Consider the following 15,179-nt stretch of genomic DNA (forward strand, 5'->3'; position numbering starts at 1 on the left):
CGTGAGCTCGAACTGACAACGCTAAAGTTGAAACTGAAAGACGCACCATTGAAAAGTTGACAACACCTAGCTAGCAAGCTAAGCTACCGGTAAGTTAATGTAACTAGTGTGTCACGTGTACGCTTGACTCAACTATAGAAATCAATCAAGCCATGCTATGAATTTAGCTAGCTAAATAAAGTATCTGGTTTGGCGGTGCACAACAAGGCAAATGCTGTTAACCAATTAAAATGCTTTGATGTCCCTTCCGGGGTGTCTCAAACTCGCGAAGTGCAAACTCGGTTTCTTGAGATCTCCCTACCCTAAACTTAACCCTTACCCTCTCCTTAACCATTTAAAATGTCAACTTCAGTGGGAGGTAGGATCCCAGATAGCAAGGACCCTTTCAGATCCTTCCTTTTTTAGTGTTTCCAAGCTCTGTGATGTTTCCTTACTTCCTTTTTTAATTATTTTATTGAACCGTTATTTAACTAGGTAAGTCAGTTAAGAACAAATTCTTATTTATAATGACGGCCTACCCCTGCCAAACCCTAACCCCGACGACGCTGGGCCAATTGTGCGCTACCCTATGGGACTCCAATTCACGGCCGATTGTGATACAGCCTGGAATCGAACCAGGGTCTGTAGTGACGCCTCTAGCACTGAGATGCAGTGCCTTCGACTACTGCGCCACTCGAGAGCCCCTTGCTTGCTTTATTCTTTCATTTTTTCCTCAATATCTTTCCCTGTGTTACCTTCTCCACTGAATCACTCGCAAAACATCTACAGGACACTGCACTTACACAGGCTTGCATGAAAGAAACTGTTTTTTTCCATCCTCTCTTTATGCACTGTAGCTGCATGTTTTTACTGTGTCTGATGAGAGCTGTTGCTCTTCCCTGAGGCCTGAGGGAGAGAGAGAGGGGTCCAGACACTGAGTGTCCTCCATCTGCAGACCTCTTCACTCAGGCCCCTCGTCCCTCAGGCCCCTCTCTATACTGCCACCTACTCTCAGGCCCTCTCATCTTTATACAATGCCTTCAGAAAGTATTCAGACCCCTTGACTTTTTACACAATTTGTTACGTTACAGGCTTGTTCTAAAATTGATTAAAAAAACAACAACTCAGCAATCTACACATAATACCCCATAATGGCAAAACAAAAACAGCTTTTTAGGCATTTCTGCAAATGTATTACAAATAAAAAACTTAAATACCTTATTTACATAAGTATTCAGACCCTTTGCTATGAGACTTCAAATTCTGCTCAGGTGCATCCTGTTTCCATTGATTATCCTTGAGATGTTTTTACAACTTGATTAGAGTCCACCTGTGGTAAATTAATTGATTGGACATGATTTGGAAAGGCACAAACCTGTCTATATAAGGTCCCACAGTTGACAGTGCATGTCAGAGCAAAAACCAAGCCAGGAGGTCGAAGGAATTGTCTGTAGAGCTCAGAGACAGGATTGTGTAGAGGCACAGATCTGGGGAAGGGTACCAAAACATTTCTGCAGCATTGAAGGTCCCCAAGAACACAGTGGCCTCCATCATTCTTAAATGGAAGAAGTTTGGAACCAACAAGACTCTTCCTAGAGCTGGCCACCTGGCCAAACTGATCAATCGGGGGAGAAGGGCCTTGGTCAGGGAGGTGATCAACAACCCGATGGTCACTCTGACAGAGCTCCAGAGTTCCTCTGTGGAGATGGGAGAACCTTCCAGAAGGACAACCCTCTCTGCAGCACTCCACCAATCAGGCCTTTATGATAGAGTGGCCAGACGGAGGCAACTCCTCAATAAAAGACCCATGACAGCCCACTTGGAATTTGCCAAAAGGCAACTAAAGACTCTCAGACCATGAGAAACAAGATTCTCTGGTCTAATGAAACCAAGATTGAACTCTTTGGCCTGAATACCAAGTGTCACGTCTAGAGGAAACCTGGCACCATCCCTACGGTGAAGCATGGTGGTGGCAGCAGGGACTAGGATACTGCTAGTCAGGATCGAGGGAAAGATAAACAGAGCAAAGTACAGTGAGATCCTAGATGAAAACCTGCTCCAGAGCGCTCAGGACCTCAGACTGGGGGAATGGTTCACCTTCCAACAGGACAATGACCCTAAGCACACAGCCAAGACAACGCAGGAGTGGCTTCGGCACAAGTCTCTGAATGTCCTTGAGTGGCCCAGCCAGAGTCCGGATTTGAACCCGATAGAACATCTCTGGAGAGACCTGAAAATAGCTGTGCTGCGACACTCCCCATCCAACCTGACAGAGCTGGAGAGGATCTGCAGAGCTTGTAGCGTCATACCCAAGAAGACTTGAGGCTGTAATCCCTGCCAAAGGTGCCTCAACAAAGTACTGAGTAAAGGGTCTGTCAACAGGTCTGAATACTTTCAGAAGGCACTGTAGATAGGCTACATTTTATTATTGTTTTCTTTGTAGCCTATTGGTTTTCGTTGCTGTAAATGTGTTGGAAACGTGTTTATGGTAGGCTGGCATTGCTTAATTGATTATGTGGGTTGAATTTGATTCACAGAAGGGTATTGTGCCATATCACAACGTGTTGCTGAACTCATGAGCGAGTGGGATGATTTTCCATGTTTGAAGCGGGCCTGTATTGGCCTATTTATTTGGCAAGACAGCTGTGCAGGGCTGCTTCTCACTGTAGTTGGCTGTAGGCTGTTTTGGTTATTTGGATCTCCATTCGCCTTTTTGTTTACTGTTAATGTAACTAGCCTAAATATAGATTGTCTCATGCCTTTATCGATCTGATATTTTGTTTAATAGGCCTACTCCTTGGTACCGATGTTTTGATCTGTTTGCATTCGTTAGCATTCGCAGTTGTCGGGGTTCTAAGCCAAACTGCTGTTCAGTATTTGTGTTTGCATGCATGGATAACTACGCTACTACTTTCTGCATTCAGTTTGCATTATTTTGGTAAGACAGCTGTGTGTACGGCTGCATTCACTTAGGCTGTTTGTAATAGGTGAATTGCCCCATCTATCTTGTAGCCTATATTGAATACCAGAACAGGCTAGCTGTCCATTGTGCTGATACAGAGGCTACAGATTTCAAAAGCACTCAATGATCTCGGAGTCTCTGCATTTGAACTTTATGTTTAATGTGGTATGGCGTGATTATATAAGTACAATTCAATATAATTCCAATGCAAGAACCCCCAAACTGCCCCCTTAATCACTTTATCCTGGCGCCGGGTCTGGGCTATACCCTCGTCTATTGCCTGCACTAACCATGGAACTGTGTGATGACACAGCCAAGTATTGCGCCATCCGTCGGGTTCAAACTATTATAGCTTGGTCTGCGCTCTGCTCCGTAACGATTTAATTAGCCTGCATGTCATTTTTTTTAAAATATTATTAATTGTTGCTAATAATCCTCAGCAACAACCACATGGCCGTGACTGTGTTTACAGAGGAAGCAAATGAAGGTAAATAAAACAATGTAATTAAATGGAATGATAACGTAGGCTATACCAATTGAAGGGAACTAACAGTACATTTGCAGTTGAATCAATACGTGTTGTTATTAGGCCTACTGATGGTCGATACTGATAGTGGCTAGTATTTAACATGATAGAAATAGGAAGCAAAAAGTTGGGTATCCTATCATTAAGACATTCAAGAGTGACCATCCCTGTAAGTTAAAAGGCTGTACAATTTACATTTTGCATAATGGCACAGTATTTCATAAACTTTACTGTGGGAAATATGTTGATATGTTTCAGTTTGCTGCCATATGACTGTCATTTATATTTACAATTTTCTTATCCAAACAAATGACTAATTTACCTAGCACTTATCAAGTTATAAATGACAGTAAATAGAGAATGGTGTTATTTCTAACGGAAAAAACAAAGTACTTGAAACGGCTAGGTTCGCTAGACCTTATTCACGGTTTCCTTGCGCGTAAAGGTGGTGGAATTATGAGGGAATTAAGTAAAGGTCAGAATACAGCATATCTGTAGACACACCTCAGCCACCCCTTAATTTACTCAATCTCCACCCAAAACGAATAGCAGGTGAAAAGCATGCTATTCTCATGCTTAAGTTCAAGGTCAGAATATGCATAGAGAGAAAATTCCCTTTTTATGCACTTATGTTCCATTTATGCGCGCTTAACTCGGGTTGGAATCGGGCCCATGGTGAACAATAGTTTATAGCCTAGGCCAATATGCACAAAGATAATAATTCTGATCATTCTGGATCTTATTTTGACAGGTTGCACGTCAAAATATAAATCATGCATTCCCTGAATATGTTATATGAAATAGCTTACTTTTTGACTTATAAACTAACACCTCAGTTGTCTTACTTAGCACTGGGGAAAAAAAGTCTAGAGCCCTGCCACTAATGTAAAGTAACTGTCAGAGTTCAACAGTAAATTGGCCCACATAGTAGACTAAAGGCATAGAAATTGTAAATTACTTGGTAATAGGAAATACAATTACTTACATGACAGAATTAAAATGCCATTTTGGACTGACCATTGTAGACATGTTCAAATACATACAACTTGAAAGTTTTATATCACCAAATTTCGACCTGAAATCTTTTGGACATCAGAGCAATGTTGAGGGAATCCTATTTGAGTCAGAAAAGGATACTCATATGATAGGTAAGATATACAAAACCTTGCAGAAAGCCTATCCAATTGATAATCTCTTAGAAAAAATAAACTATTGAAACCAAGAACTGAGATTGGCACAAGATGGAGTGTTGGAACCTAAATTACAGTTAACAAAAATGTACACTTAATCCAGTATAAACTAATGTATAGAATGTATTATACAAGAGACAAATACATTTTTTTTACAGTTATGTCTTAAGTGTAAAACTAACACTTGACTCAATTCATGCATAGCCGCTGGAAGGAAGGGTGCTGAGGGTGCTGCAGCATCCCATGATAAATAACAATTAAAGAATACATGTTTAATGTAAAATGTAGAATTAAAAAAACTCAAAATTAGTGCACTAGGCCTTTATTACTCCTGTATGAGCAGACAAAAATACTTGTTTTTTTTCTGGGGGCACTCCTTCCCGCAGCTATGCCCCCATCAGATTCTCTTTGCTCTCACTTTGTCAGACTGGGGCAAAGTGGATAACTCTGTGGCCCTTCTGTCAGGAAAGAGCAACAGCGCCCTCCTCTGGCTCTCATCAGTCTTATCGTGACTTACTTTATGACTTTGAACTGTTTGTCTCTTATACTTCGCCGTAGAAAAGACGTATTAACACAGAAGATTACAAAACGGTTCCAGAATTCCACCAGTTCAACTCTTTGAGGGTCGGGGATCTCGTTCTCGCTACATTTTCTTTTGTTGATTATCCAAACATGGTTGTTGGAGGCGCATGACACAGAGCCTTCCCTTGCTAGAAAAGCTTGAAATCTAGCTCAGACTGCTAAAAAGACAGACGTCAGACGTTGATCACCTCATTCACTTGACAGGAGCTTCTCGTCTAACGTTAGCGGGTAATGATTTATCAGATTAGATGGCTTTTGATTGACAAAATGTCTCAAGTTTCTGTTTGTTTTCATGATAGCTAGCTAGCTACCGACACCCCAAGGGTAAAGTACACACAGCTAGCTAACTAATTGGCTTGCTTGCTATCCAAACAGAGGATTTAGACGTAATTACCTGATAACTAATAAGATACTGTCGTTACAAACCTAGCTAGCTAGTTACAGTAATGGTATTGCTTGCCTTTTACTGCCAGCTACCTTATGCAAAATTAATGTAAAGAGCTATGCTAGCTAAATAGTTAGCTGTTGTTGAGATTCTCAACTGTTGCTTCCTTGAATTTAGCTATTTAGCTAGCTATTGGTAATTCATTCATATCATTTAACCTTTGCCAGTTAGATTGCTACTTGTGGTGTGAACAGATCCTTGTAGAGATATCTCATCAGATGGATGCATTTTCTTGTCTTTGCAGGATGGAGGAAGCCAATCAAGATGCCTTTGACAGAGCCAGGCTGCAAGTGATCAAAGATGGCTATGAGAAGGCCTTTGAGTGCATCAACAGAGGCCTGACAGAGGATGAAGCTGGCCACAAGGCCCAGGCCCTGGCCCAGTACACACAGGGTCGCCAGCACCTCCTCAGGGCCATCAGTGTGCCCTCACAAGGGGACGAGTGTGTTGGCAGCTCCTGGGAGTCAGCCCGCCAGATGCAGCACAAGATGCAGGAGACTCTGAACAACATCACCACTCGATTGGCGGCCCTAGAGACCAGCCCAGACCCTGAGTTCCCACCACCTAGAGATGCCTCTAATGGAGTCCCTGGGACAGCCTCTAACTCAAACCTCTACCCCAAACTGGAGAAGGAGAAACCAGAGCGGCCGTCTCCACCCGAGCTGCTGATGTCTAACCGCCAGGCTGGAGCTGTGGGAGGCAGTGTGTTTCCCTCCCTGCCTCTTTCTCCCACTAGACAGTCTGTGGTGCCTGGCGAGCTGCCCCCAGCCTACTCTTCCCAGGCGGCTGACGGCCACCTGACTATCTCCTATGGGACAGAGTCTGGAGAAATGTCGCTGGTGGGAGAGGAGTTCTACAGCCACATGTCCCCCTCTCCCCCCTCTCCTCAGAGCCTGGGGGAGGATGGAGAGGAACTCTTCTTTCTGCCTCACGGGGTGCAGATATTCTTTGTCACACCTGACGGCCAGGTCAGCGCTCCCTCCTACCCAGGGTACCTGCGGATGGTCAAGTTCACCAGCCAGCAGTCAGAGAGAGTGCCCAACCGGCCCCCAGCCTTCCTGCAGGTAAGAGGGATGTGGGGGGGATGGGGTGATGAATTATAGTCACTGTCTACTGTGGGTGTTGCCATTTACAGTGCCCTTAATATAGAGTCAACACTTATTGTATCTCAGCATTTCAGTGTATGATGAAATCACAGGGTTCTTGGTATCTGTTTCTTTGATCTCTCTGTATCCGTTGTGCATTCTAACACGATTTCATCATCAGTGATTTGCTCTGCCTCTGCTCATAAACTCTCTGTCATACAGAGGTGTTTGTGTGTGTGTGTGTGTGGTTGGTATTTTAGAATAGGGTTGGGCTCGTGTATATGTGGGACAGGCTAACTAATGATCTGTGTCCTACATCATGTGATTAGTTACTCAGTGGCCCTAATCCCAGGCAGGAGTTCTCTAGGATGTCATGCTGGGAAATCCCAGTGGCCACTGTGTCAGGTTTACAGATATCTGTGTCACAACTAGTTGCAGCAAAGAGACAGACAGGGTGTTGAATATTCCCTGTCTTTTCCTGTATGTAGGAATGTAGGCCTAGTTGATACAGATTATAGCCGGACGGTTTCCCTCTTTGGTTTCCCCGCCCCTGTGGTGTCATGACAAGATAACCTCTGGCTCTATGCTGCTGCTGTCTGTCTGCTGCCTGCCACATGAACAGAATATTACACCAGCACCACTAGTCTTTGAACAGAGCCGGAGATAGATAACACAATCACACAGACACACACACACACCCCAAGCTGTGTGTCTGCAGTGAGTAGGACAGTGGTAATACTGTCCCCATGCTTTCCACACCTCAGCACTGGACCTACTCAGACTAAAGGACTAATGTCACTGAATGGCCTGTTGATGCACTGTAGAATTAAATGACAGAACGTTTATGTCAGACCGTAGTATTTAGCACACATGCACCTGAAGTGTGTAAACATGTACTGAGACTGGTGATAAGATAAGAAATGGAAATAATACAACTCTTATTCATGTTTCACCAAGGCCTGAATGTAATCAACAGCTGTATGGCTATGTGGGAGTGTCAGAGATAGTAACAGCCCACTTGATGTGTTTGTCTTCACAGTGAGTTAACGGTACTGTATCGTGGGGTTGGGGTCGACTTGTCATTGTGGAATATCCCAGTAAGCCTGGTCTGGGGGGGGGTTAGGTTAGTCCTTCCGTATAAACTCCCTGTACTGTCTTGTGTGATTGGCTGTACTGTTCATGTATTCCAGGTGTGTGATTGGCTGTACCCGCTGATGGCCACTGACTCCCCCGTCCTGCTGTGTAACACAGGGGTGTTCATGTTCCCAGACATGATGGCGTCCGCCCCGGGGTCCTACGTGGGCGTTGTGCTGTCCTCTGAACTGCCTGTAGAAGACAGACAGCTGTTCCAGGACCTGCTGTCCCAGATGACAGACCTCAGGGTGCAGGTGAGCTGCTGAGGCTGTGTCTCAAATGGCGCTCTATTCCCTATATAGTGCACTACATTTGACCATGGCCCATAGGGTCCTGCTCTCTGACTGGCCCATATGAAGGTGTCTGGTGGTCCAAGGATAAATAATAGTAATAGAATTATAAACGTGTCTCTCTGCCTGATGCATTTTTGCTGATTTCAGGTGTATTTGAGTCATTGCCACACCACACCATGACAAGTGTCCTTTTGCAGAAGGTTATGGACCCTGGATGAAAAGAATGACAGGGTTGCCTACATCCATTCTTAATCAGCAGTTCAGATTCAGAAACAGCGACAGTTTGATGCCATTCCCAAGCGTTGCCCTTTGTTTTCTTAATTCCCAGCCAATGATCCCAGTGGAATGTAAGATTCAAATTAGGGATTTATCCCAAAATGGAACCCTATTTTCTGCATAGTGCCCTACCTTTGAACAGAGCCTGGTCAAAATAGTGGACAGCATACGGAATAGTGTTCCATTTCGGACAGCCTAGATTTAATGCAGTAGTAGATTAACATGAGCTATTCTGCTCTCTCTAGCCTCAATAACGATTCAGTCTGATTGGTCAATATTTGATTTGTCCATATTTCTGATGTTACTAATGATGTAAATGCTGCTCTATTCGGGTGTGAAAATGACTGCTTGCTGCTGTAAGGCGCTCTACTTCAACTGTGGGTCTTGGGCCTTCTCAATGTCTAGGGCAGATACTGAGGGTATAGGGCAGACACTGTGGGTCGAGGGAAGAAATTTCCATACGTCCCAAATGGCACCCTATTCCCTACATAGTACACTACTTTTAACCAGAGCTCTATGGGACCTGTTCCCTAGTAGTGCACGATGTAGGAAATTGGGTGCCATTTGGGATACATACACTAAAGGCTCTACTGCACTGCTTGCTCCCTGAATACGCCTGGCCTCAGCAGTTAGGGGAATTTAGAACGTCAGGCAGATGAAGAGCATTAATGTGTGCTAATGCTCTTATCTGGCTAGAACACAACACAGCCTCAGTAGTCACTACAGTAATGGAGTCAGACGGGGGTTCTGTCTCCGAGCAACAGTATTCAGCCAGGTTCTAACTGAGGACATGTTGCTGATAAACTACCTCTCACATGGACAGCTGCTTCTGGGATGGAATGCAATAAACAAGTAGGCTTTTCATGATCACATATTGAATATATGTACATTTAGGAGGTTGTGTCTTGTTGAGAATAGCAATGATGGTGTTAGAACAATGCCCCTCTGTCTGTTTTCCTCAAGCAAGGAGATCTGAAATGTGTCTGGTGACCATTTCTTTGTTTAGAGAAGAATGAGACGTTGTGATCAGGATGGGGATAGAGGGAGAAGAGGCACCCTAGGGTAGCAGGAGGCTACTACTAGGAGGCTACTATGATGTGACTAGGAGAGTTAGGGTAAGGGTAAGTTACCAGGAGGTTACCATGAGGCGTGGTCTGCTAAGCTCCAGCTAGGCTATCCAGTCCTGTATTCGTTGTAAGAGGACCATGACAACGAAGCATAGTTAATCAAACTTCAGTGTTCTTCTGCCAATGCTGTACATGTACACCAGCAGGTGTCATAAAACCACTGTTTCAAAGCACCATATTAATTAATACAAGTCCTGCTGCTGCAGGCTCCAAATGAGGCAGCAGACAGCATCAACCTGAGCCAGAAGGTGTCCATCGCTCCCCTCGAGGAAGAGGAGGCCCCTGCAGCAGCAGAGGAGGAGGAGGAGGAGAAGAACCTGCCAGAGTGGAGCGAGAAAGTGGCCAGCGGCATCCTCACAGGTCAGACTCAGGGCCCTAACCCCAACAACGCTAACCTTAACCAATGGCATCCTAACCCGAGGATGTAGGGGTTAAGGTTAGGGAATGTATGCTGTGTTTCACTCACACCTACTGTGTTTTTTCCATCCAGGGGCATCGTGGCTGAGCTGGGGCCTGGTGAAGGGGGCTGAGTTCACTGGCATAGCCATCCAGAAGGGGGCGTCCAAACTGCGGGAGCACATCACCCCCGAGGACAAGCCAGCCCACATCAGCCCCTCTGTCTCCAAGGGATTGCATGTAGCCAAACAGGCCACCGGGGGCGCTGTCCGCGTCAGCCAGTTCCTTGGTGAGAAGCAGCTGAGTGTCTGATTAGTTCTGGTGTTGGAAGGAGTTGACTGTCTGATTGGTTGTTGTGTTGGAAGGAGTTGACTGTCTGGTTGGTTGTGGTGCTCGAAGGAGTTGACTGTCTGATTGGTTGTGGATGGTTGTGTTATGACTGGTTGTGTGTTGTGTTATGACTGGTTGTGTGTTGTGTTATGACTGGTTGTGTGTTGTGTTATGTCTGGTTGTGTGTTTTGTTATGTCTGGTTGTGTTATGATGTTTGTGTTTTGTGCTATGATTGTGTGTGTGTGTGTGTGTGTGTGTTTGTTTGTAGTGGACTGTGTGTGTATGGTAGTGTGTATTATGTTCTGACGGGGTGTGTTTGTAGTGGACGGTGTGTGTATGGTAGTGTGTATTATGTTATGACGGGGTGCGTGTTGTGTTCTGATGGGGTGTGTTTGTAGTGGACGGTGTGTGTATGGTGGCAGGGTGTGTTTGTAGTGGACTGTGTGTGTATGGTAGTGTGTATTATGTTCTGACGGGGTGCGTGTTGTGTTCTGACGGGGTGTGTTTGTAGTGGACGGTGTGTGTATGGTGGCAGGGTGTGTGGGTAGAGAGCTAGCTCCCCACGTGAAGAAACATGGAGGCAAGTTGGTCCCGGAGTCCATGAAGAAAGACAAAGATGGACGATCCAACATCGATGGAGCCATGGTGGTGGCTGCTAGCGGCGTTCAAGGTACACATAGTCACTGTTGTGGTTGTTATAGTCACTAGACTACTCATTGTATAGGACGACAGAACAACACGAACGTTGGCCGTGCGCAGTAGATCACCTGCTGGGTGTCAACGAACAGTGGAGATTCAGGGGAAATGAAGAGATAATGGCGGCCGATGTTCGGTGGCCAGAGGCTATACGACGGCCACCCGCTACTCATGGCCGTCGTTCGTATTGGTCTGTCTTGTCCTTAAGGATGGTTCACATGAATGATGTGCCCCCTATTCTACCAAGTGTCTAGTCGTTCTTGTGGTTCCTGTGTTTCTACCTGAAGGCTTCGCTACCATGTGGACCGGCTTGGAAGTAGCAGCAAAGAACATCACCGTCTCCGTTGCCTCAGAAACTGTCAACACTGTCAAGCATAAGTAGGTCTTTCTCTGTACACTTCAACCAACGTGTGTTGTCTGTACTCTTCTCATTCAACATGGCTGCGTCTCAAATGGCACTCGATGAGCCTATGGGTCCTGGTCAAAAGTAGTGCACTAAATAGGGAAAGGGGTGCCATTTGAGACGCATCCATGTCAAAATAAGTAAAGCTGTTGTATTGTTACATACACCAGATAGGTGAAGTGAAATGTGTTATTTTATAAGGTCAGATATAGTAGTGTTGTGGAGCAAATTAGGGTTAAGTGCCTTGTTCAAGGGCACATCGACAGATTTTTCACCTTGTCTGCTTGGGTAATTGAACCAGGGACCTTTCGGTTACTGGCCAAAAGCTCTAACCGCTAGGCTACCAGCTGAATGTGTTCTGTGCTCAACTCATTCACCATGTCTGATTGGCAGTACTGCTTACTTGACTTTACATTTGCTCCTGTCCACCCAGCTCAGATGTGTATGTCTGTTCTTTTGCTTTCTGGACCAGGTTTTGCTAAACCAGGTTTTTGCAGTGTATCTTGCAAACACTTACTTGTGTTTGTATAAGCAAAAACAAGCAAGCACTTACTGTACATTTCCCTCTTCCACTTATTTTTCAGATTTAGGGGTCTACAAAACATCTTAGACCCTCCTAATGACAAGAAGACATGTATTTAAAGCCAGTCTTTAATGAACCCTCCTTAATAAGGAGCAGCATGGCCAAGGCTTAGCCTCTGTTTCTGGGTGGTCTGAATATATAGCGGCTAGATTCACCTCTACTCTCTAAACAGGCTACTCTTCTATCCTACTCGGCTATGCACCCGTAATTCAACATGTGGCTGACACTGATTTCTCTGGTTTCTAACTAACCAACTCTTTTTCCTGACTTTATTGAAAACAATATAACTATTCCTAATACATAATCATAGTATGAATTGATGTATATTATCTGTAGAGATAAGTGCAGTCACCAGCTCCACAATATAATCAGTTGTATATTTATAGATTTATGAATAGTCAGACAACTTTAATAATTCTGAGTTCATGCTCTGCATGGGTGGTGGCTTTGTGCATGTTGTTGCTGTCCTTGCTGTTCCCTGTAATTGCCCTCCTTCCTCCAGCCCTCCCCCTCTCAACAGTTGGTTGTGTGTGATTATAAGGTATGGGGCGGCAGCCGGCCAGGCCACAGACCATGCTGTGAACTCAGCCATTAACATGGGCGTCACCGCCTTCAACATTGACAACCTGGGCATCAAAGCTGCGGTGAAGAAGACTGGCAAACAGACGGCCGTGGCCATCCTGGAGGACTACCAGCTACGGGACCCTAATACTAACCAGAAACAAGTAGAGAAACGGGACAAATAGGCTCCATCCGGGAACAAGTCTACGTCCCAAATGGCACCCTATTCCATATAGTCAACTACTTTTGACCAGACAAAATATAGAGAATAGGGTGAAATTTGGGACAGTCAACCCCTAACCCCATGACACTTACCATAGCCCTTACCAACAGAGTACTGGTGTAGATATGAGAAGACTGGATAGGTGTGAACAAAATGGCAACTTCTACCTGCCTAGTCTGTCATAGGGAAAGGCTGAGGTACTACCTTATTGATTAAACATATCCAATTCTTTCAGATCTACCCAAGTGCCTAGAGAGTAGAGGCTGGGTTTGCTTCCAAAATGGCACCCTATTCCCGATTTATAGTGCACCACAATGGGAATTGGGTGTCATTTGGGATGCACACCATGTTCTCTTCCTCTCTTTCCTTTAGAGCTTTAATTAAAACACGATTTGTGTTCTTCTATAAAGAAATCTATCTATACATAAATGCTTTAGTTGACTAATAGCCTCTAGAAATGTTACTAGGGTTTGATACAACTGTTAAGCACTTTAATCCTCATAATGAACGGTATAATGACATTATAATAATGTCAAATATTATAATAACTAAGATGGACGTTGTATGTAGGTAGGCTGATGTATAATCGCTAACTTATTTGTGTTCAGTGTTGGTGAGAAGAGGACACTGGAATTTTAAAAGTCACGTAGGTGATATAAATATAAACTGAAAGCAGGATTCTTGTTTAAATTTCAGATGGAACTGTTTGTTTCAAGATTACTGCTGTTGACCTATTGTAGTAATACTGTAGTAACAATAGTATTACTGCAGTAGTACTGTAGTAACACTGTCCACAGTTCAATGTATCTGGAAGTAAAGGTGTAACTGAGGTAGAGTTGCACAATTCTGGTAACTGTCCCAAAATCCCCAGGTTTTCCAGAAATTCTGGTTGGAGGAATCTGGATGTTCTGCTTATTCCCACCTAGTCTCTTTCCCCACCCGTAACCCGAGGCCAGCATTGGGTTCTGGGTTTCAAGATTCATTCACTCCTGATTCCTGGAAGTTCCAACCAGGATTTCTGGAAAACCTGGGAATTTTGCAAAAGTTGCTAGAAATGTGCAACCCTTATCTGAAAGTCAAGGTGTATGGGGGGGAAGAAACCCAGCAGCATGCTAATTATGTGCTATAGGAATACATGTTTGGGTTCATTTAATCAATGAAATAATGTTAATGTGTGAAACAAGACGAAACCCAAGCATGCACAGGAATAGTTATATAGCTGTTGAGGGTACTATATAAGATGGAACAAGGGTCTCTAAGGTATGCTCTTGTCATATGACTTTGTAGTGCAGAGGAAAGAGTCAATCCAAACATAGAAGCAGTGGAGTTTTGAACTGGTTTGAGAATGGTCCATGGTTTGCTTAGTTTGCCTTAATAACCAGTTACTACAGGCTGTATGCTACTGTAACCATAGGCCAATGCAGCCACCTTACAGATAACAAGCCCACGCTACTGTATCGTCCTGTGGTCCAGTTCATTATCTTTGAGAAGCTATAACCTATCCTTTCAACTTGGTATCTGATTATTACTTTTTAAAGCTGTGATATTAATTTTCTATGAAAGGACAAACTATTTTTTTTTTCATGTGATGTAAAGAGAATTATATTCAATGTCATTAACATTTGGACAATTGTTTTTAACTATGACATCTGAAATAATGATGGAAAAATTACAGATATAAATACATTAACAGTTTCGGCACAATTTGAGTGTGTGTTTATGATTGGTGTCGCCGTATATGTGTTATGTTGTCAACATACTGTATTTAACTTGTAATGCTGTCTACCACTCATTATTTACCTTGGGCTGATGCTGATGTTTATTCAATGTGAATTGTCTTCAGTAATATTTCCCCTTCAGAGTTAAGTGAAGGCAGACTGTTTTTTTTTGTGTGTGAACTTAATCTCATGCAGACATTAAATACACATCAGCATTCTCACAAAGTTGTTGTGATTTTCCGAATAATGGCTCTGTGCTTCTGTGGCCCTATGTGAACAAATAGTCACATGGTCTGATGATTAACCAAATATCTGATATGTAATAAAAAGTTATAGAAGAACGTGTTGTATATCATCGGCTTGGATAGAGCATGTCATCTGTCTGGGCATTTCTGCTTCATAATAGACCCGACTTAGTCTGGGTACCAGTCTCTGTAACAATCCTCTTCTACTCCCTGTCTTGACAAATGACACGGAGCGCAAGGAGTGGCATGTAATAGCTGAAGAGACTGGCAACCAGGCTGGACTCGGCTATCCCATTCGATGAAATATGGGCCAAAGGTATTTGGCTTAAGCATAATATATCATATTCAGAAATGCATTTATGTTTAACTAGCATAAAGGAGAATTTTCATGCAGATACCACTCAAGTGACCTGGGAATCAAGTT

At 43.9% G+C, this 15,179-nt stretch overlaps 1 protein-coding gene across 4 annotated transcripts; it reads left to right on the forward strand.

Annotated features, from left to right (window-relative positions):
- Positions 1-16: 16 nt before the first annotated feature.
- On the forward strand, positions 17-14,851 carry LOC115163283 (spartin). Of its 4 annotated transcripts, XM_029715029.1 has the most exons (9): positions 5,180-5,467; positions 5,929-6,748; positions 7,960-8,157; positions 9,806-9,959; positions 10,090-10,284; positions 10,838-10,996; positions 11,310-11,400; positions 12,010-12,059; positions 12,550-12,726. In XM_029715029.1, exons 2-9 carry the CDS (start codon positions 5,930-5,932, stop codon positions 12,588-12,590), a joined length of 1,707 nt encoding a protein of 568 aa, XP_029570889.1. In that variant the 5' UTR covers positions 5,180-5,467; position 5,929; the 3' UTR covers positions 12,591-12,726. The 4 variants fall into 4 exon arrangements, with proteins under 4 accessions (XP_029570888.1, XP_029570889.1, XP_029570887.1 ...); XM_029715028.1 differs by lacking the exons at positions 5,180-5,467; positions 12,010-12,059 and adding an exon at positions 17-89 and having other exon boundaries at positions 12,550-14,851; XM_029715027.1 differs by lacking the exon at positions 12,010-12,059 and having other exon boundaries at positions 5,181-5,467; positions 12,550-14,851.
- Positions 14,852-15,179: the final 328 nt, after the last annotated feature.

Source organism: Salmo trutta, chromosome 26 (assembly GCF_901001165.1).
Source record: "Salmo trutta chromosome 26, fSalTru1.1, whole genome shotgun sequence".
NCBI classification, from domain to species: Eukaryota; Metazoa; Chordata; class Actinopteri; order Salmoniformes; family Salmonidae; genus Salmo; species Salmo trutta.

Bases quoted from the DNA above. Each gene is read 5' to 3' on its own strand.
- LOC115163283 (XM_029715028.1), top strand. From the start codon at position 5,930: ATGGAGGAAGCCAATCAAGATGCCTTTGACAGAGCCAGGCTGCAAGTG. The intron at 8,158-9,805 runs GTGAGCTGCTGA...CTGCTGCTGCAG, and splicing joins TGACAGACCTCAGGGTGCAG to GCTCCAAATGAGGCAGCAGA. The intron at 10,997-11,309 runs GTACACATAGTC...TTCTACCTGAAG, and splicing joins GGCTGCTAGCGGCGTTCAAG to GCTTCGCTACCATGTGGACC.